Genomic DNA, 22,698 nt, shown 5'->3' on the forward strand with positions numbered 1-22,698 from the left:
GCAAAATTTTATACAACTTAAAAAGGCATAATAAAACTACATATTTACAAGAAATTATACGGTGATTATTGTAAAAGAATTTGCTATAAAATTACATTTAGTGCTGTGAACAATCTTATCACAATTGCAACATAAAAATGGCATAGCAACATCAAACATAGGAAGAAAACAATGAAGCAAAATGCAGCAAGCGTATGGTATAGAAAGCGTGTACCTCTCTATGGCGACGTATGGTGCGGTCCTCGTAGCGCGTGCCGCCAGTGGAGGCCATGGGTCGGCTGAGCGTGCTGTTGGCGTTGCTGGGCGAGTGCGGCGCGCCCACAGAGCCCGCCGGCGTGCCCTGACCTGTCGCCCACACCACACACCACACACCACGCCCCGCATGTACAACACGCAACCACGTACAGTACGTACACGTACACGTACACGTACACGTACACGTATACGTATACGTTCAGTACCTATCATTTCGAATCTTACAATTAATCTTTAGAGGAAACCCTTAGTCTGGTTTTCTCATACTAAATCTACACTAAGGTAGAGTAGTAAGACTAAGTGTTACAGTTAATTTTTAGATTTTTAAAATATTTTTAATTTGAAGTTTGGAATAAATGTAAAATAGTGAGATTCGAAACAATAAAATTGTGACGATTATGAAATGTTTGTTTAACATATTACAGTGTAGTTGTTAGTTGATTAATTTATTAACCCTTAATTCGACGAATTTTGTAGCAAAAAACTGTTTTTTTAGTAAAGTCATACTTACGTAATTTTCTCTAAATTAGTTCAGTAGATTTTTTTTTTACTTTTTTTTCAGTAGAGCGAATTAAGGGTTAACTACGCAGAAATTTTAAACCTTGGCGACATCTTATCTGATGTCTACGATTAGAAATTATGAATAACGTAATCACTAAGAACTATATTTGTGCTTATGTATTGTACAAAAGCTGTACAAATACTGCTGTACTATACATTCATGTGATGATTACATATAGACATTTATTTATTCACATGTATACCAACTTGTTGCTCAACATGTCACACAGATGCAATGACCATTCCATGATGCATATCACTGACAAAACATTAATTGTTGAACACTGGAAGGGGTAGGTTTCAAGGGAATTTGGGGATAAGGGTTTCTATAAAGGTTTCTCAGCACTGGTCTGACGTTTTCTGTAGGAATGAGAGATCAGGTTTTGTAAGAGATAGGTATGGTACAGTGGTGAGTGTACCAGTGTGTGGGGGATGAGGGGGACGAGGGGGAGAGTGTTGGATGTGGTGATGACTAACCGCTGGAGTTGTTCTGTCGCGGCTGTGCGGCGCGCGCGGGCGTGAGGAAGTCAGCCTCGCGCCACCCATGCTTGCGGTACACCTCGCGCAGCTCCGCGTGCGACCACATCGTCATCAGCACCTGACCTGCAAACAAACAACATTTATATTTTAATATATATCATATATGTAGTTCCTTTATAGAACACAATCCAACAAAGAGGCGCTACCTCTCTATCATTCTCTCCCTATCACTTTCCCCTTCCACTCATTGCCACAATTAATTATTTATAAAGAATGGTAAGTGGATTTAACAGAGGAATGGTCTTGCGGAAGTCTCAGAGCAGCGGTCGCTTCGCTATTTCTACGAAATTTACATGACCACTTGCTAGTATGCCATTTTATTTTATAAAAGAGTTTTCTTAAAATAGTTTAAAATCTTAATACGTGTGTATGTGCTACAGACCTGCAAACTTGAGCACTCTAGGCGTGTGTCGGTGGCGCTGCTTGGTGAGTGCCAGCAGACGCTCCACACCGCCAGCCTCCAGCAGAGAGCGGGAGAACTCGCCGCTCTTCTTGATCACCTCGTTCAGTGTCGCCAGCACTGCTGCTATCGTGTCGTCAGACGTGCCCTGGACAATACGTAACATGTCACATGTACCCGTCAATTCACAGTCAGAGTGGGTAATTGACCACTACGTTATTTTCTCTTAGTCGTGACGCTGACTCCGGGATTAGATTGAAAGGACTGGGGCATTAATATTTAGATATTATAACTTAGTTGTAAGTGATACAGACCTGGTCATGCTGCTGGTTGCCGCTGGGCAGCTTCTGCACCAGGTCCCGCATGGCGTACTTGCCGATGAGCTCCTTGTTGCGCTGGTCTATGGCCAGGTTGCGCAGCGCAGTCGCCACCGCGCACACCACGCGGTCCACCTCCATACGCAGCAGTTCCACTAGGATCGGCAACCCTGGGGAATTATGGATATACGTATATTGCCATCCTTTTTATTCTTTGTAAGAAAAACAGAGATAACAATAACATGATATCTAAAACATTTGAAATTCAATATAGGATTTTATTATATTTAGTTAAATAATGTTTAGTACAATCAACACGTCTTTATAACAAAGTGAACCTTATTACTTGGGATATAATGTACCTTTCTCCTTGCGCACTGCGGCGCGTATGTCAATGGAGGGCTGCCAGTAGCAGGCGGCGAGGTTCTGCAGCGCGCCCGCCGCCGCCTCCAGCGTCTCCGGGTTGGAGCACGACTGCAGCAGCGCCATGTACAGCGGCACCACCTGATCCGCACCACAACACAATACACATACTATGTTACACTATGTGTCTCAAATATTTTTATTGATAAGGTGTAAAACGAACATTTCAGATGCAATTATCTGCATCCTATCTTTAATCGACAGAGAAGGGGATGCACAGAAAATGTACATTTCTCCTCCCTTTGTATCTACTTCTCCGTCAAATCCACTTCCCCATCCTAGCATGCTGTTAAGACAACAAATATATGCCGATAACTTACTTCAGGTGACCACAACATCTCGGTCCCTTTGGGCACGCTGTATCCCAGCTGTGTGTTGGAGCCTGTCTCCCCCAACGGCTGGGAGTCGGGGTCGCTCTTGCCGAGAGGGCTGGTGGAATTGGAGGAGGATGATCCTTCCTTCTTCTTTTTACTGCCGCCGAAGCAACCTAGATTCTCGCCTGAAATCAAGTAGGATATATTTATGATAATAGTTCTAAAAGGAAATTTCTAGCCTAGAAATTCCTCCTGTACCTTTAGACGCGCTAGCTTGTATCCTGGCTTGCCCCGAGGACTGTGTCGGCGGCGCGCGCGTGTCGTACAACGGATCTTCTATTTCTTGACACCTGAAGGTAAACAGTCATCAGAAATGCTTAACAAAGAATATGTATTAATCATATTCCATTTTTGGTTCAGTTCTACCGTCTCAGTCGCATTTACGCAGTCTCTATATCGCTCTATCTCTCTCCCACTTTAACTTCTTACTAAATGTCATATTCCTTTATTTCGAACGCAACGCAAGGGCGTTGACAAACGCGTGTCATCCCTGTCATATGTATGTCTCGCATATCTTTCGTTTAGTAATATAATGAGGACAGAGTTGACAAGCACATGCCATCTCTGTCACTTGTGCCTCCCGTATGCATTCATTTCAATCAAAATTCGCAGCTGAGTTGACAAACACATGCCGTCTCTGTCGCACCTGTATGAGAGGTTGCGCAGTACACAGACGCAGTTCTCGACGACCTTGGTGCCGATGGAGTTGGCGCGCAGTGAGACGCGCACAGTGTGCAGCAGCGCCTCCGCCAGGCCGGGCAGCGCGCGCAGCCGCCGCCGCGCGTACTCGCCCGCTGACGACGCGTTGCGCAGCACGCCGCTCGCGTTACGGAACACTGTCATACAATGCACATTATAACACAAGAAAAAACCAAGAAATACTATCCCGATTAAGGTCAACGGGAAATAATACGATATAAATGTCACTTTTTTTAGTTCCAATAAAATGTTTTAATGAAACAAAGTCTATGCAATAACTGATTCATTGGGCAGTTTATTTCAGCCTTTTTTTATATAGAAGTTAAGAAATTTTAAATTTACACAGTTCTAAAAAACTGTGATAAAATTTTTTGTTACACACAATAATATGTAAATACTTGAATTATTTTTATAATACGTGGATTGGCAGTGGAAGACTACGGTAAACTACAAGTGTGACGCAGTATTAGACTCACCAGTAGACCAATAAGTGTCTCCAGGGTTGGTGGGGTGCCAGCCTGACTGCGGGATGATCACCTTGTTGACGATCACCTGCGCCGCATCATCGATGATCGACTGCTTCAGATCCTCGCACGACGACATGTTCCAGATCACACCCGTCACTAATTCCTTCACCTGGATTACAAACATTTTATTTAAAAAGTTAGTTGTCATAAAGTTATTAAGATAAGTAGATTGAAAAATAATTAATGTAATATAATTCGTAATTTCTAGTATATAAAGTCCTTTTTCCACTAATGCGACTAGTCGTGCGTCTCTACACTATTACTCTTGTTTATATTAGTATAAATTAATTTGTTTTTATTGAACATCGCTCAGTGAAAATTGCCTTTCAGTAGTTACCTCAATATCATTGGTGCGGCAGAGCAGTGCCATAAGCGCAGGTATGCCACCAGCGTCTCTGATGGCACGCTTGTTCTCATCATTCTGTCTGCCGTAAGACAGGTTGCGCAGAGCACCGCAAGCATTGCGGCACACTTCCGCGCTCTCGTGGGACACCAGCCGGACTAGGGGAGGAATGCCACCTGGAAACAGACATTATTTATTCATTTTATAATAATAATAATAAAAAGAATAAGAACGAATCCGAACACATTGTAATATAAAAAAAAATTCGTCGTTGAACATTTCGGTGTTCCCGCTGCTCGTTTGCCCCCTTCTGTTATAAAAAAAAAAGACACAACAGTTGTTAGGAATTACACACTTAAACTAACAATATACTGGATACTTTTAACTGCAATTAGATTTAGTCTGCGACTCTGTCCGCGCGAAATTAAACAAAAAAAAATTATGTCATATCCAACGGTAACGGAATAAAAAGTTTCCTAAGTACTTCTCCTTGTCCTAAGCACCTCCCAACATATTTTCAGTCAGATCGGTTGAGTTATATATAGTGTAACTAACAAGACTTTCTTTTATAACATATCTAGTTTAAGATTTTGAGTAAGCCGACAGTTTTTAGTATAACATACCCAAGCTCCTAGTCTTCTGTTTATTAGGATCGTCCATGTAGGTGAGATGCTGCAGATAAGCTGCAGCATTGGCCTTCACCACATCCGAGGGTGAGTTGAGGAAGCCGATCACCTCCGGCAGGTTGGGGTCTCGCCACTGCAACCCTCCGCCGTCCTCGCGCCCTCCCACACCGGGATGCACTGGAATACAAACATTTTAGTATCCAGCTCGAAGGACCACGTCTAAAAATTATGCAGATCTGAAAAGTACTGTGCAGCTCTCAGAGCCACTAATTACACACTAACAAACCCTTAGCGTGGTACGTAAAGAAGTCACTCTAAGATTTGTGAGTACGGTAGTAATTTAAGACATGTTTATACGTCTTTTGTTCTATTTCATACTTAAATAGTGTTTGACATACTAACCTAACGCCATTCCTGCCATTTGCTTTTGCAATTCATCTTCATCTCCATACATTGACTGACCGCCGGTACTGCCCAGACTTAATCCATTCTGAGAGTCCTGTAAAATATAAGTTACATTAACAGAAACAGGATGGATGGATATTTATAATTAGATATCTTCACAACAACCTCATGTTTCTCACTGAAATTAGATTACGTAAAGGATGACATGAATCAGAAAAGTCTTGAAGGGCCTTTAATAAGATAGTATAGCATACTTTGAACTGTCCCTGTTGGTGGTGCGCGGGCTCGTAAGTGGCGGGGTAGTGCTGGTACCCGTACGCGTCCCCGGCGTACTCGCCGCGCGGTGACGTCACGCAGTAGTGCCGCCCCAGCTGCTCCAGCGACGCAGAATCGTATCTGACATAGAGTACACTCATATAACAGTACTACAATGACAAGTAAACAGTACGACAATCGTATTAGTCTCATCCTTACCTCTGCTGTAGATGCAGGTTATGCTGCGGCGGTATTGCACCTGGCGAAGCACTGCGTGGGGAAGCACTTCCTCCACCTTCTACATACTCCTGGAAACATTAAAATCAACTCTAGTTTTTTAACTGACTACCAATCTATATAAAAATATCGTAAGATAGGAACTCGTTTCTTGACCAAATTTAGTAAAATAAAATATTAAAATCTTGCTTAAATCATTTTGAATGGAATACAGTCTTAACAAAAGACACTTCTATGTTACTGACGTAGGTACACTTAGTGTTTTCTAGAAAATAACATTTTTTGAGTTAGAACAAGCCTAGAGACCATCATATATTCATGATGGCTAAGATTTTTCATGACATACAAATTCACACCAATAATTTTAGAATAGAACTATGGATACAATTGTTAATAGGTGATCTAGAATAACACGTTGACTGCTCACCTGTGCCATGTAGGCGGGCACTTGTGTCCCCGGCTCGACGAGGTACGCTGGCTGCGCGGGGTAAGCAGCGCCATAGTGCGCGTACGTACCGTAGTGTGCGCCAGAAGCCGTACCGTACACGCCCCCAGACACTGACACTGAGTCCATCACCTGGGACAAAGGGATTTAACTTTATATATGTAAAAATATGTTTATTATATTACTGCAAACACTCTAGTTTAATTCATTTATCCACGAAATAAAAAATAAGAGATAAACATGTTTTATAATTCTGTCTAATACCATTTTCGCTTTTGATGTACACTAAAATTTTTATTTATTTATAACAGAAGGGGGCAAACGAACAGCGGGAACACCGAGGTGTTCAACGACGCCCATGGACTTCAGCAATAGCAGAGGAACCGCAGACGCGTTGCCGGCCTTTATGTATAACAAAGAACGTGCTTTATGATTTTGTGGCATTGAACGTGTTATAAACACTTTTGATAAAATAATGATTTAATGATAGTCATTATATTTATGTATTTTATTTCGAACCTATATATATTTAGTGGAAATTGTGAATTGTGTAATTTGTTCAAATTTTAGTAACATAAATTATGTCCATTAACCTTTACCTCATAGTAATATAATAAATGCGAATGTTTAGATGGATGGATATTTGTTTGTTTGTCCTTCCCACTCTTTTTCTTATAAGGAAAGGATGGGAAGTGGAAATGGACTTTCCGGATGAGAGGATGCATGGAAAGGGAAAATATTTTCTTTCTGTGCATCCTCTCCTCCGTCGACTAAAGGTATGCAACGCATATGCAATTGCGTACGTCTATGGGCAACTGTCACTTCGCTATTTCAGCGATTTCAAGTGGCCGCTCGGTCGTTTGCCATCTTATGATAAAAAAAAATCTCCGGAACAGCTGCATGGATCTTGCTGAAATTTGGCATATATGTAAAACATAGTCTTATTATGTCTTAATTCCACGCGAATGGAGGCGCGGGTTACTAGTATTTTAAATAATCCATAAGTTATCAATCCCGACCTAATTAAAGTTCTAATTAGAATAATTCAAGGGATTAAAATTGTTATAACATTATTAGAAAACTGCTATTGGCAGCGTAAAACAAGTTCAAAACGTTAATTACAAACTTTTTAATTAATTTCAAAGTTGTTCTTGAATAAAATACATTCGATATAATATCGACTTTACAATTTGTTTAAACCTTTTATATAATTTTAATTTATAAGACGTAGTTTACTAACTTTTTGGATTATAATACTTTTTTTTCATTTTCATTTTCACTATATGTAGGAATGTACTTTAACATTGTATTTTTTACTCCAATTTAAGTTAATGAGTGACTAATCGTGGGTTTTTGAGTCCAAAATCTCAATTTAAAACATATTGGTATATCTGTGTTGTCAAAGGTAATGACAGAGATAATGATATGTTTTATACAGAGATTTTGGTCTCAGAAACCCATGATGAGTGATTGGGCCATTCTCTTAGTGCTTTAGTGTGTAAGTAAGTAAAAAAATTAAACTTACCTACTGTTTCATTTCATAACGTAGTACCAAAGTGTCTGGACAAACTCACAATGGGTTTATAGACACTTTTATTGTAAATTTGTATTTTGTTCCTTCTATATATAAATTAAAAAAAGTAACAAGAGAAAGAGAGAGAGAGAGACTGATTGACCAACCGTGGGTTTCTGAGAGCAAAATCTCTGTATTAAACATGTCCACATCCCTGTCATTTGACAAAACAGTGATAACAATATGTTTTAAAAGGGAATTTTGGGCTCAAAAACCTACGGTAAATCTGAGAAAGAGTACAAGAGTGTCTAGATACTACTAATATTGTCTACTAGTAATTTATTGAGTTACTGACATGTGGGTATTTCTGCGAGGGCGCCATAGTGAGATGTCCCATGTGATTGTAATGTGCCGCCGGGGAAGACACGTACTGTCCGTAGTCAGGCTCCACGCCCGACACTTGATACTCTCCAGCCTGGAAATATCAGAAATTTCATTTGACCTATTCGTACATATTATAATACTTAAAAATACGAATCGAATATAAGAGTTTCTGACCCAAATAAAAGACTTTTATTGCATTTTCGATTAAAAAAAATTAAATATCATCATCAGCTCACTATACGTCCCCACCGAGGGGCTCGGATCCTACCCTAAGTTAGTGGTGACTAGGCCATAGTCAACCACGCTGACTGTGCGGGTTGACTTCACCTTTGAAATTTCTTCGCAGATATGTGCAGGTTGTATCAAAGTAAATATATACTCGTGTACCTTATTGATTTTATTTTCTAGGACAATGTACGCTGGATATATCTATTAAGTTGTATAAATTACACTTAAAGTTACACACCACTTGAGTGAAAATTTATCTTTAATTAAATTTATAATGTTCAGTGAAGAAGTGTATACAAAAAAATACAAATAGCCAAGTCAAGGAAAATATACGAAGGAATTTCATTTAAGCTCTTTTTAATATAAAAGGTCTAAAGAAGAAAATAAAATGTAACGAACTTGTTTGGTTTTCTTTAACTTGCTCCTAGTGATTTTAAATAAGGTAACTAATGAAATTTTTTACATAAAAAGAAATGTTAATAAAATTTAAATTAAACGTTTGAATAACAACGAATTTACATTTAATTTTGCTTAAAACAAAATTACATTTATTCTTATAAAATTGCATTAAAACTTATGTGACTCCTGACTCTTTTGACGCAGAAGTAGATTTAGAAAAGGGTAGAATAGGAAGGGGAAATATTCTGAAAGTCCCTACCCTTCAATCGTGTGACACTTACCTGCATAGCGAGATGATGCTGGTGAGCGAGCGCGGCTGATAGCTCCGCGTCCTCAGTGGAAGCGTCTGAGCGGGACACGGGGCTGTGCTGAGAACCATACGCGCCCTCTACCGGACCGTTACTGTAACAATAGATGAATGTCTAAAGTCTAAAGGGTACGGATATCCGAAATGCAGTCGTAGGTTCGAAACCATTCGACGCTTGTTTGAGCATAATCCTAGATGAACTCTACTAACAACCAATCTCTAGGTTCCTGATAGGTTACAAAAATAATAGTAAATTTCCCATAATCTGCCATTAGTTGATATACTAAACAAATAGGACGTAAAAGCAAAACAAGATGAAGAAAATTCTGATTAATTACCATATAACATTACCACCAAATCGTTACCAGTTCGTTACCAATTATTTGATATTCAAGTTTAATAAGTCATGTTATAAACCGCAAGAGAGTTGGCTCAAGTTAAAGTTGAACGAGCTGTTGACCCGCATCTCGAGCACTGCATGGGCCGCGCCAAACTAACTCACTCCGCACACCTACCCCTGCATATTTACTAGAGATAGTTTTTGTATATCTGTATTAATATTACCAACAAATATTTACTATCTCAAGAATTACTTATAGTGGGTTTCCGAGACCAAAATCCCTGTTTAAAACATACTGTTTTTTCAAAGATAGTGATAGGGATGACAGTATCTTTTAAACAGACATTTCGGTCTCAGAAACTGTAAATCAATTTGAAACATTATAACATTTATAGAAAGAGTAGAGAGATAACATCTCGTTTTTTCCTTCATCTTTTGTCCTTTGCATTCTTAACTATAATTCAACATCATTTGCTATAAATATAACAATACACAGTATATATCAGCAGTGTAAACCCACCTTAACAATGTGTAATTAGAATAAATCAACTTTAAAAAAAGCTACTTTAAAATAGAAAAAACACGTCGAATAAAATCGATCATCAATGCTCGTTATTTATTAAATACATTGATAAATAAATGCTGGAAGTCTTACAGCTACTTATCACTTAGAACGAACAAGATCCGCAAAGGGCAGGCTTTGATAACTTTAGCGGATGATGTCGCGCCCACTCAACTTGAATACTAATCTCATAAAAGCCTCTTAAGTGCATTTAACACGACTTAACTTGATTCTAACTTAGTTATAGGCATTATTATTATAATAATTGATGAATGGCATTTTATTTATGCTTTTATTTTTTAGGCTCCGAGCACCTCGGTGGGGACGTATAGTGAGCTGATGATGATGATGATGATTATTTTATTTATTTATTATTAAAGTTAAGAATTTGTATCATCATCTCCCTGATCTTGTCCCACTTACGTAAGGTAGGTGCACCAGGTTTTCGTCATCCAAATCAATCTATCTGCCATCATCTCAGTCGTACCACTTCTTAATCAAATTACCATTCACGTAAACCACCCATCTTTTTTCTTAAAATTAAGAATGTGTATTTTAGAGAAAATTTCAAAGTGGCGTCAATACTGTAGAAATTAAGAAGCAAAATTTTAACGTGGTATGGACAAAATTATGCGGAGAAATAGTCAAATAAGCAAAAAATAATTAGATTGAATATGGACTACAAAGGAAGAGGCGACAAAGGAAGATAGATGAAAGTTTGGATGTATTATATGTAAGAAGGTGGTTAATTCACGGCTGATAGAGATGTATGGAGGAGTACACACTGTGCCGACCCTTCGTAAGGACAAGGCCAGGTCCTTACAGAATAGTTCCAAATCAATGCTATTTAGGTACATAGGGTACAGAATATAATGCAATTATAAGGAGGATACCGTACATAGGAAGGAAAATGGGAACTCTTGAATAAATAGGTACCCAATTATCTTCTCTTGTATTCGAAACAAAAAGCTAAAGCAAAAACTAGGTAACCTAAAATAATGCAAGTTTTAATTACAAAAAGGTACGCAGGGAAGGAAAGGAAGTCTGTACGAAATTCATACCCAGATTGTGGTTTTTTTAAGGAGTATTCATCTTAATCTGGTAACAATTAAGTTGGTTAGTCTTTCCCTCTTAAAAGTTGAACTGAGTTTCTATAGATTTTCCGGGAAAATCTCTATACGCATAGCAACATACTTTCAAAAGCATTTTGTAATGATTCTCGAAGCTTTACAAATTACCTTTGAAGAGTTTTTTGCTTTTCGAACTGACGTACTTATTGATATTGCCAACAAACAGGTGAATGAACATATTCAAATGATAAAATATCAAACGACACAAAGATCAAACTAAGACAAATTAAAGAAGTACCAATATTATAAACAAACCTATTTCTCCTTATTGGAATCACTGAATATTTTTAATCTATCAATAAAATAAACACCTAAATCCCAAAAAAATCGATTTCATCGAGATTTACTTGTTTAATATCGTTCAAATTAAAAAAAACAACTTTATCTCTTCTTGAAGATTTCTAATAAAATTGATTATTCTAAGCAAATTGATTTACTTCTACTAAAATGTCAATATTTGTATGGAAATAGTAGTGAAGTCCATAAAACTAATTCGATCAATTAAAATCGATTCGCATCACCAATTATTAACAAGTCGATTATTCGGTTATCGGAATCGCCGTTAGGGTTGCGAGTAATTCGAAACTATAAACATTTATATTTAACATTTAAAAAAAATACTTTTAGCCCACTTTGAAACTTCAATTTTAAAAAATCGTTCAGACACACTAAAGATTATTCTATTCAATTCATCTTCTACAATACAATTCCGTCAGTTTGCATTGCCGAAACACCTTTAAAAAAACATTTTATTATCTCTGTCTTGTCTATAAATATGAAAGGAATGGCAACATTCCTTGTAGAGGAGTTATGACAAAGAAAACAAATTAAACATAACATTAAATTATTTTCTGTGACAACCCTAACGACAAATCATCCGCGAGCGTGTCAGTGATAAAACTAAGCCGAATGTTGACGTGACACGCTACCGATTTATTAATTAACACGTCAATCGAAACAACAACGACAGCTTCCGGCACCGCGTGACTGGGAATTGTGAAATCGTGTTCACTTCAAATGTCTATTGTCACAAGAGAGTTGAAAGACAAAGTAATCTAAAGGGAATAGGCACTTACTAAAATGTAAGCTTTATTTCGGTATATAACCACTTGAGTCATGGGATTTCGTAGTGAAATGCCAGTTTATCTTACTAATATTATAAATACGAATGTTTAGATTGATGGATGTTTGTTAGAAGGTATCTCCAGAACGGCTAAACGGATATTTAGGAAATTTTGCATAGATGTAGAACATAGTCTGGAGGAACACATAGGATAAAGTTATTTTTTAATTCCGCATGAACAGAGTCGCGACACATTTCTTTATAAGAAATCCGATTCAATATTTGAAAGCATGATTTGATTTTGTTTTATGCTTACAATTATGACCAATATATTAGCTATATGTTTTACTATTATGTCCAACTTAAATCATAAAAACATTGTACTACGAGACTAAGAACCATCAAATAAAACACACCATAAAAAAAGTTGAATAAACTTCAAAGTAATCTAATATTCTGTATAAAAGCAACCAATCATTAATATCATTCTATTGTAAAAGTTTGGAGTATTCACAAGTTTAGGTTTAATCGAAAAAATTAAAAAGTTATCCTTACAAATTACATTTAAAGCGAAAGTTTGTCGTATACTGAGATTTACAACCACAAAGCGTTCGCACGACGCGTCCTAGCACTTGCCACATTTTATATCAACACTCATTATAAAGAGGATTGTTTTGTTATGTTTATGATGAATAAACTCTAAAACTACTGGACCGATTTAAAATCTTCTTTCATAATTTAAAAGCTACATTATTTCTTCGTAAAATAGACTACATTTAATAAACATTATTTTTTAAAATTTTAATAAATGCCCGCCAATGAGAAACCCGGACGAGTCGCTATGTTATTTCCACTCTCGCCCGTACTACGAATAAATAGTCCTTCATTTTAGCTTTTCCTTTTTAGCTTTTCATAACGCGATGACAATTATTCATCTGCTGCAGTACTTTGTCCAGTCCGAGTCTCGGAAAACGTGAGAAAATATTCTTGGGATGAAAATTTATTATTAAAGTCCGGTGTTTTCCAGCGACATATATAATGTTTATTATTCTATTCTATCTTCGTTATACAAGTGACTGTGTGTTTCCACTACCGAAACATTTGTTCAAAAATATATATCAAAAACAAAGGTTAAATGGAATGATGGAACGGAAATCTGACTAATACCTTAGGCCGTTTGAGTCATCTTTCATCATTCTTATAAAATTCCATGACAAAGGATTTAAATGCTAAAAGTATTCGTTAATATGCAACCAGTTTTATTGATGCTATTAATAAAAAGATGTATTAAGTTTCGTTTATTGAATAGTATGAACAGTATAACATAAATTACATTATACACGTTCTTTACAATTATTTTTTGCAAACATCATTCAACACTCAGGGAACGTACCCATATTACGTGACCCGTTTAGAGGGGGGGTGTCCTTAAAATACTACGGTCAGTCACAGGAGCGGGTCACAAAGAGGAGTATGAGCCAAATTTTTTTTTTTCAATTTTTGCCTGTAAAATGATCATAAATTATAATTATGAATTACTACGTAAAAACCAAAGGGGCGGCGTGTCTTGGCATGTACTACGAGTAGTCACCGAGGGGAGGGAGGGATCGAAAAAACTAAAGAAATAAGTCACGTAGTATGGGTATGTTCCCTTATCTACCCATTACAGCCAGCCGTCTGTTAAAAAATACTGTTTATATCCGAGTATGGTTATTTAAGGCGTACAAGCGGAGGATTCTCATTGCAAAAACAAAACAAAGCTGGGTGTAATGGTATGCGAGCGGTCGAGGCGCGAACCCGGCCCGTCCGCACAACGCTGATTCATCTATATTAATAATTACCTAATGCCTCGCCGGATTCCTGAGCTCGATTCAATCGATTTTACAACTTACATTAAAGGTATATATACAACTTGTATGATGGGCAAAATATGGCAGAAGACGGTTTAGAAGGAAAAGAAAATCCGAGAATACTATTGCCAGCTTGAAACAGGACAAGTCCATGATCTATTGGCTCCTACCTCCAGTAATGGAAAGGCTCTAAAAGTACTATGAGTACTATAACAGCCAAATAATGTATGAACTATAAATAAATCATTACATGTACAAAGATCTGGAGTAAAGCCAGTGACCTGATTAACTTCTTGTGACAGCGTAGATTGAATAATTGACGACTTAATTCTCCATAGCTGTTGCTGCGGCTGCGACTGCTGTCTGACTGATTGATGGACGTTGCTAATGAACGTACTAATATACTATTTCACTATCAATGCTTTGAAATGTAACTTCAACTTCGAAATGTACACGAGATCACGGAAAAAGAAGCGAGAAAGATGTACATGCGCCTTTCGAAAATCCATAATTCAAAAGTAATTTGTATTTTTTACGTTGAACTACTGTGATGTCTTGTTAGTTTTTCTTTATATGATAAAGCAAACGAGCAGGCGGCCACTTAAATTCGCTGAAATAGCGAAACAATCGCTGCCAATAGACATCTGCAATTACATATGTGTTACCTACTTTTAATCGACGGAGGAGGCAACGCATTCTATGCATCCCCTTCTATGCATCCAAATCCACTATTCGTTCCCTTCCTTCCCATTTTTGGAAGTATAATGAAAGAGATATATTTCTTAGAATACGTCTACTTTTTATAAGAATAATATCTTAAGTTTCCAAACAAAATTGGTGTGTAACATCAGGATAACCTTTTCATTTCACAGAGTTTTTCCTAGACGTTGTACAAACTCGAAAATAAATTAACCGACTCACGACACACGCAAAAAAGTATTTATTACAAAAGACAACGGAGACGAGATGAGATGAGAAAAAAGTAATAGACAATTACTTTCGCTACAAAAGCCTGAGAAGCGTTGTACGCAGAACTGCTCTCTCGGGGCACATTGATGTACGTATCATGAATTATCATCGGCCGCACTTACACTGATGTCGACAAAAAAATGTATCGATATTCGCCTTTCGAGATTAAGATACGAAGTCAGTATTAAGTTTCCGACAATGAAGTGTGTGAAAGAAAACAACTTACTTTATTTTTGTGTCAAAGAAAGTTATCTTATTTCAGCAAGCGATGTAACTCTATATACATTTTGGAATAGTTTATTTTTTTCTTCAACCTTTACAAAAGAAAATATTTATTTTTCGAGACACGTCAATTTACTCTTAAAGTAAATTATACCTTTCAAATAGTTATTATTTCTTAATTTAATTAGTGAATAAAAGTGTCATATACTAAACTAACGTTATATTGCATCACTAGCTGTAGCCCGCGGCTCCGTCTGTGCGGGATTATATACATATACATAATGAAGTATAATCTAGCATCATTAAAACTTCAAAGACACCAGCCAGATCTGATTTCACACTAAAGTCGCAGCTGCACTTAGGTCCAACAACTATAACTTGATAATATCAAGTACAAGCATGAATACTTAATGAAAACTTAGCTCTGCTAAGTAAGCAAACGCGCTGAGACGCTGCAAATTCGATAAAGCCTGTCCGTGGATATACATTACATAAGCTTGACGTTTAAACTTAGTAACTATTTACTAATAAACTTAATTAAATCTACAGCCATGTATTCTCATTAGATTATTAAACATTATAATTATAAAAGACACAGACAAAAGATTTGTTCAAAATTCATCAGCTCACTATACGTTCCCACTGAGGGGAGCCTACCCTAAGCTAGGGGTGACTAGGCCATAGTCAACCACGCTGGCCCAGTGCGGGTTTGTTTGACTTCACACATATTTTTGAACTTCTTCGCAGATATGTGCAGGTTGCAGCACGATGTTTTCCTTCATCGGTAAGAACGTCGGATAAATGTACATATGTAAATCGTAAAACACATTGGTACATGGCGGGATTTGAACCCAGGACCTGCAGATTTCAAGTCAAGTGCAGAAACCCCTGAGCCACCGACGCTCCTTGTTCAAAATTAAGCTTTTTATATCAATGTCAATACCAAATTACACCTTATTAAATCCAATTAATTAATTCTTATAAAAGTTCTTCATTCTGAAGAATCCATGAATAGACTTTTCTACGTCAGAGGGGGTCAGGTAAAATCTTTGATGGAAACCAAGTGCCGAGTATTACGCTGTACGCTATCCAGACTTAATTGCTTTCACATTAAAATGACAAAGGCAACTCCCCCGGGTGTTTATTAGGATAAAGCTTTTGTGTTTCCAATGACAAAATGTCGCTGTCTAGTGATATATTATCGCAATCCCTATTGGATTCTAAAACCACTAATACGACAACGCATTTATGTTATTTTAATACATCGTCTAAAATATATACTACTATATGCCGCCCGCGACTCCTTTCGCGCGTAATTATCATCATCAACTCATTATACGTCCCCACCGAGAGGCTCGGAGACTACCTTAAATTAGGGGCGACTAGGCCATAGTCAACCACACTGGCTAAGTGAGGTTGGTTGACTTCACACATATCTTTGAATTTCTTCTCAGATATGTGCAGGTTGCATCACGATGTTTTCCTTCACAGTAAGAACGTCGGTTAAATGTACACATGTAAATCGGAAACCGATAAACACATTGGTACATGGCGGGATTCGAACCCAGGACCTGCAGATTGCAAGTCAAGTGCTTGACCCCTGAGCCGCGACGCGTAATTAATTAAAAAAAAATAGCACCCTAATGTGTCCTATTAAGACTATGTTCTACATCTGCCAAACTTCATCGAGATCCTTTGAACCGTTCGGGAGAAACCTTCCAACAAACATCCATACATCTAAACATTCGCATTTATAATAGTAAGAAGTAATATTAGACTTATATATCAAAACTCGATGTACCAAATACATTAGAACAGAAGAAATAAAAACAGTTCATCCGTTCCAACTTCGACGCAAAAACAAGTAACTACAACTCGAAAGGAACTGAGCGCCTAGTTAGATCTAACGGAAAAATGTAGCTGATAAAAAGTAGCTATTTATGTTACATTTGGTCTAGATCCGTGCTAGATCTGTTCGATCGCCTTTCATAGTGTTTAATGAAAAAAAAAGTCAAGACTTTCTAACAAAAACGTATCGAATTTTGATAAATAAATCCATAGGAATATAGAACTAACGTAACATGTCCTAGATACAGAAATATACAAAGGATATATAAAGGAAAAATCCTACTTAAACACTTTAGCATCCCTTATTCCAGTTTCATACACAAATTATTTCTGTATTCTGTAGATTTCTAATTTATACCAAACTTTACAAAAAAAAATTGTAACTAATTGGTAACGTACAAACTTGATGTTTTACAACCTACACCTGCCAACCGCAAACATCCAAAAAAAAATAAAAACAACACAAATTTTACCAAAAGTTAATTGGGTCGGATAAATTAGCCCGTCGCATATATTGCAGGAACACACGAAAAAGTTTCTGGGACGCTAATTACAATGTGTTACGAGTGTTTTTACTTATAGCTTTGTATTAATAAACACATATCTTCATTATAATTTTAATGTTAGTGAAATTTTTGATTACCTAAACAGTACAAAAATTAAAATTAAAATTGATTTTTTATGCGCGAAACCATCCGCTACACTACAAGAACTGTCGATGTATTGCCAACCGTTTAAAAAACAAAGAGATCGAGAACCTCTTCTTTGAAGTCGTTTAAAAAGAAAATGAAGCCTTGCTTTATATTATTTAGCAATGAACCAACTACTCCACAATTATTTTTATTTTTAATCTATGTTATAATAGCCGTGGGTTTCTAAGAGCAAAATCTCCATTTAACATTTGTTATCTCTGTTTTATTAAAGATAACGAGAGGGATAACGATATGTTTTATGCATTCTATTCTCAGAAACCAAGGGTAAGTCACATATCTTTCGAATTATAATTGATCTTTGTGACAAAACAATATTTTAGGTTGTTCAACAGTTGTTAACATTTATTTATATTGCAACAAATTAATTTACTTTAAAATGAATTATCTATACTTAAATAATATTAAACAAGACATTAAAGGCAGGAAATAATTAAAATGGTAGATTTGAAAATTGCATTCGATTTTCCCATTTCCTCGAAGCGATTCGTTTAGACAACGGAGATTGGGTTTTGTTCTCTCAACGGGTAATGTAAATAGTTCTATTATAGAAAACATATTGTAAAGTAATAACCACACATTTATTATTCTAGGAAAATATTAACAAACAAGGGTAGAGAATTTTTTCTTCATATTGTGTCTTAATTTCTTAAGGTCTAATTTATTTACGACAACTTGTTTTGGCGCCATAATATTACGTAACAGAGTAAAAAAAAAAATTTCACCATAGCACTATCTACTCTACATCACAGTTCTGTCACGAGTGAAACTAGCATAATACGCGACTTAGCTTTACATAATATACAAGGGCTTATATACCTAACATACGTGTCACCTAGCATATATAGGATGATTTATAAACACACCGCGAGGTACTATAAGTGGTACGAAATTAGCTCTGTACTACGAACGCAACAATTGCAGACCGGCCATGTAGGAGGGTAATTTACCAGTTTATGTCCAACGAGCCAATGCCACGAAACCATATCAACATAGGTACTAGTATCGAATAGATTTTATAAATTTGTATTATACAGAATAACATTTGTCCTGTAAGTTCAGTGTACAGAAGAACGGGAGATATATAATCTTGTTATATACTCTCTAGTTTTAAACATTATTAGTTAAAATCCTTTGGCGCGAATGCCGCGCTTTTGTTACCAAGTCAAGTGTCAGAATGTTTAGTTAGGGGACATAACGTAAACGTAATAAACGTTGACATTTTAATGAGGCTGCGCCAACACACCGGCACAGTGTCGAAACTTCTTCCTAACGCTGTATTCATAATTTTTAACTTTATAAGTGGAAAAAATCTGGTACTACTTAACAATTATTTTATTTAAAATGCAAGTAAGAAAATGTAATACAAAAAATAATATTTGACTACATACATTATCCACCTACTTGCTGTTAGAGCAGGTAACATGAACATTACTTCTAAGTTTACAAATTGAAACATCCTTTATTTGCAGTTTCTACTTTCAAAGCTTCTCCCCTTTAGTGGTTACCTTTTTTTATAGTTCAAAGAAAACATCGAGTTACATTATAAGTATGTCCCTGACGCAAGTGCCCTGCCTCAAGCGACAGGGTGTTCCGTTTCCAATTAAATGAGGAAATGCAATATTGCACAGTTAGCTAACTATATATATATATATATATATATATATATTTAAATGTATATATGATATTATCTTCCAATTATTGACAAGGTAACCGTGGATTTCTATTGCCGTAGTCATCTCTCTCATTATTTCTAACAAAACCGGTAAAAATTTGACGTTTTTATGAATATGTCTGCCGCCGTGGAATCCGCCATTTAGTGAAAATACCTTTCTTCAAACTAAAGGTAAAGTTTAATACGTTTAATGTATAGCATAACATAATATGATGACTAAAACTATTATATTATGGTTATTGTTTACAGTTGAATTATTTATTATAGCCCAGCTGAAGCCCGCGAGGAATTAAAAAAGAAAACTTAATAAGTAACCTATATGTTCTTACAGACTATGTTCTATATTTATGCCAAACTTCAGCGAGAGCCGTTCTGGAGATACCTTCAAAGAAACATCTAAACATTCACATTTATAATATTAGTAAGATATCATTATTTGAATATTTTAATGCACCTACTTATTTTCATATAGAGCAAACTGGAAGTACCAATTTATTAAGACTTTTTAATCATTTTACTTACACTCCCATCCGCTGCAGTGCTTTAAAAATAGTATGAAAAGATGGCAACAAATTTTTCCTGGAAATTTCGTACCAACGAAATTAAACTCTGGATACGGTTTAAATTTTATACACAAAAATATAAAAAGAGACTCTTAGGTTACTTTCAAAGGAAGATATATTTGGTCTTTTCCAACTTACTTTAACTATCTGGTGACCTTTGAAATTACTATATACCATTTTCATTTCTTTTACGTTCGTTTAACCATATAATTTTACGTTCAAAGATTAACAAATATTAATAAGTAATCTATACATATTTAATAAATTAATATAATTAAAGTGTCTGTATGTAATAACGAAAAAAAAATTCGTACACATGAGGTATTTGCATACCTGATAAAGAAAAACCAATTTTATAATTTTTGTCTGTCTATTTATATGTCTGTCCGCAAGACCACGTTTATTCCGGGTAATCTCCAAAACAGCTGAACTTATTTCGACGGAACTTGGACGTGAAGGGAACATGACCACCGAAATATTATATGCTATTTATTTAATTGTGGGCCGACGACGCAGGCGATAGTAGTAGTAGTAATAAATATTATTATTAATTAATCGTATCATAATATCTATCATCGTATGATAAACATTTTGCATCACAAGTTGATATCCCAACGTTGTTGATGATGATGATACACCAAGAAGACGATAAATTTTTATACCAACACAGATTTGCGTAAATCTTTACGTATTAAATTTCTCAATACCTTACGTCATAGGAATATTACTACGAAGTAAATTTTGCAAGAGTTTTCCTTCTAGTTTATAACAGGCTTTTCGTCGCCACAGGATACTGCATCAATGGAGTGGACAAAATGGATTTAAAGTTGTTATACATTGTCGAACCGGACGTAAAGGACCTAGTTAATAACTTCAACTATAAAATAAAATTAAGAGCCTATGCAATACTTTGTTATGAACTAGGTTTTTCCCTCGACTATGTGTTATTTTCTACTGTCGAACCGTTACAGAGTTATCGAGTATATTTGTTAATCATACTAGAACGCATACATTTCCGGGGTCATAGGTAGTCTGTGTTCTTCCAGACTGTGATAAATCTATACGAAATTTCATCGAGATCCGTTTCGTCATTATGAAGATATTTAGTAACAAATATCCATCCAAATAAAAGCATTTATAGGCATGAAGTATGACATAAATATGACATCATATAAGTCTGTCAATACTGGGTACGTTTTGCTGGAGTTTCCACTGCCGAAACATTTGAGCGAAATATATGTACGTAGTATTCATTAAACAAATTCATAAGAGACAATTATTTCAATAACTTAAATAAAAAACATAGCAGTCAACAAAAATTAACAAGTTTAAGTAAGAATAAAACGTAGGAATTCCCAAAGTTATTGAAGGAAGTTAAGTCATTTCAAGCACTTCATAGAAAACTTGGCAACTTTGAGTCACGGTGCGTTCAGACTTGGCAATATAATTTAAGAGTGTCGCTTCGCAACGTACAACTTACAGCATTCAGATATTTTATTTTACACGAGTATTTTAACTAAGGAAAATATTTACGATACATTCAGAAAGTTACTTAATTTATGAACATTATAAATGCTATAATACTATTACAACAATCTTTACTAATAATATAAAGCGGAAGAGTTTGTTTGTTTAAACGCGCTTATCTCAGGAACTACTGGTGCGATTTGAAAAAATATTTTTTTGTTGGATAGTCCATTTATAGAGGAAGTCTTTGGGCTATATAACATTACGCTGCGACCAATAGTTTTTGTGGCGCTGACGGAGTCGCGGACAACAGCTAGTTATTGATAAAACAATTAAAACATACCCTCTTCTTGTTAAAAAAAACAATATGTCTAAATTTCATCTTAATACATTTTACGTACTACCATACAATATCCATACAAATAAATCCATACCTATAATTGCAGCTCAAAGAACCTAATCAAATAAATACGTCTAACACTTAGTCGATAAAACAGCACAGAATAATGTCCGATTAACGTCGTCGATAAAACAGCACAAAACGATTTGCAGTCGATTCAATGCACTTAATATAATTACTGGCAAATGTACTATTAACTACTGTTTAAAATATCTTCGAGATGGAACTAACAAATGACGATACCACTTTTATTAACAACGCCTGCAAACGACGTCATTTGCGATAAGGACGTTAGTTTCTTGCCAAGCGATTGCAACTGATTGCTATTTTTCGCTACTATCTTTCAGAAATTGATAATTCGACATCGACAGATAGCTACTGTGATATCTTAGTAACAATTCAACACGTTCCATGCTATTACATTTTTATCCATTTAAGGGCACTTGCCAGGCTAGTCTGTGGCATTGGGTGTGTTAAGTGACTAACTGCTTACGTTAAAAAAACAATTTGAATATCTTACATTACATAAAACAACTGCTATTTAGCAAAGGCCAGTAAACAAGTCTACTAAAATCAATCAACGATTCATTCATACATACACACACATCAAAACTGAGTGTGACTATCGCAAACTGCGAACCTAATTGATAGAACACGATAA

General features: G+C 36.1%; 1 protein-coding gene across 5 annotated transcripts in view; it reads right to left on the reverse strand.

The window, feature by feature from the left end:
- p120ctn (adherens junction protein p120) overlaps positions 1-22,698 on the reverse strand; it is a 57,797-nt gene that overhangs the window by 3,575 nt on the left and 31,524 nt on the right. For 3 of the 5 annotated variants that reach the window (XM_013319292.1, XM_013319294.1, XM_013319293.1), the window contains exons 3-19: positions 9,213-9,333; positions 8,276-8,395; positions 6,390-6,539; positions 5,945-6,033; positions 5,725-5,866; positions 5,468-5,564; positions 5,063-5,242; positions 4,434-4,615; positions 4,046-4,205; positions 3,517-3,706; positions 3,069-3,160; positions 2,817-2,995; positions 2,436-2,577; positions 2,071-2,243; positions 1,739-1,904; positions 1,294-1,419; positions 215-345 (exon numbers count right to left, since the gene is read on the reverse strand). In XM_013319292.1, the coding sequence (XP_013174746.1) occupies positions 215-345; positions 1,294-1,419; positions 1,739-1,904; positions 2,071-2,243; positions 2,436-2,577; positions 2,817-2,995; positions 3,069-3,160; positions 3,517-3,706; positions 4,046-4,205; positions 4,434-4,615; positions 5,063-5,242; positions 5,468-5,564; positions 5,725-5,866; positions 5,945-6,033; positions 6,390-6,539; positions 8,276-8,395; positions 9,213-9,333 (2,440 nt within the window). Of the gene's footprint in view, positions 1-214; positions 346-1,293; positions 1,420-1,738; positions 1,905-2,070; positions 2,244-2,435; positions 2,578-2,816; positions 2,996-3,068; positions 3,161-3,516; positions 3,707-4,045; positions 4,206-4,433; positions 4,616-5,062; positions 5,243-5,467; positions 5,565-5,724; positions 5,867-5,944; positions 6,034-6,389; positions 6,540-8,275; positions 8,396-9,212; positions 9,334-22,071; positions 22,333-22,698 lie in introns of those variants that run through there. The other 2 variants (XM_013319295.1, XM_013319296.1) reach the window with 2 other exon arrangements.

Source organism: Papilio xuthus, unplaced genomic scaffold (genome assembly GCF_000836235.2).
Source record: "Papilio xuthus unplaced genomic scaffold, Pxut_1.1 DF826159.1, whole genome shotgun sequence".
Taxonomy (NCBI): domain Eukaryota; kingdom Metazoa; phylum Arthropoda; class Insecta; order Lepidoptera; family Papilionidae; genus Papilio; species Papilio xuthus.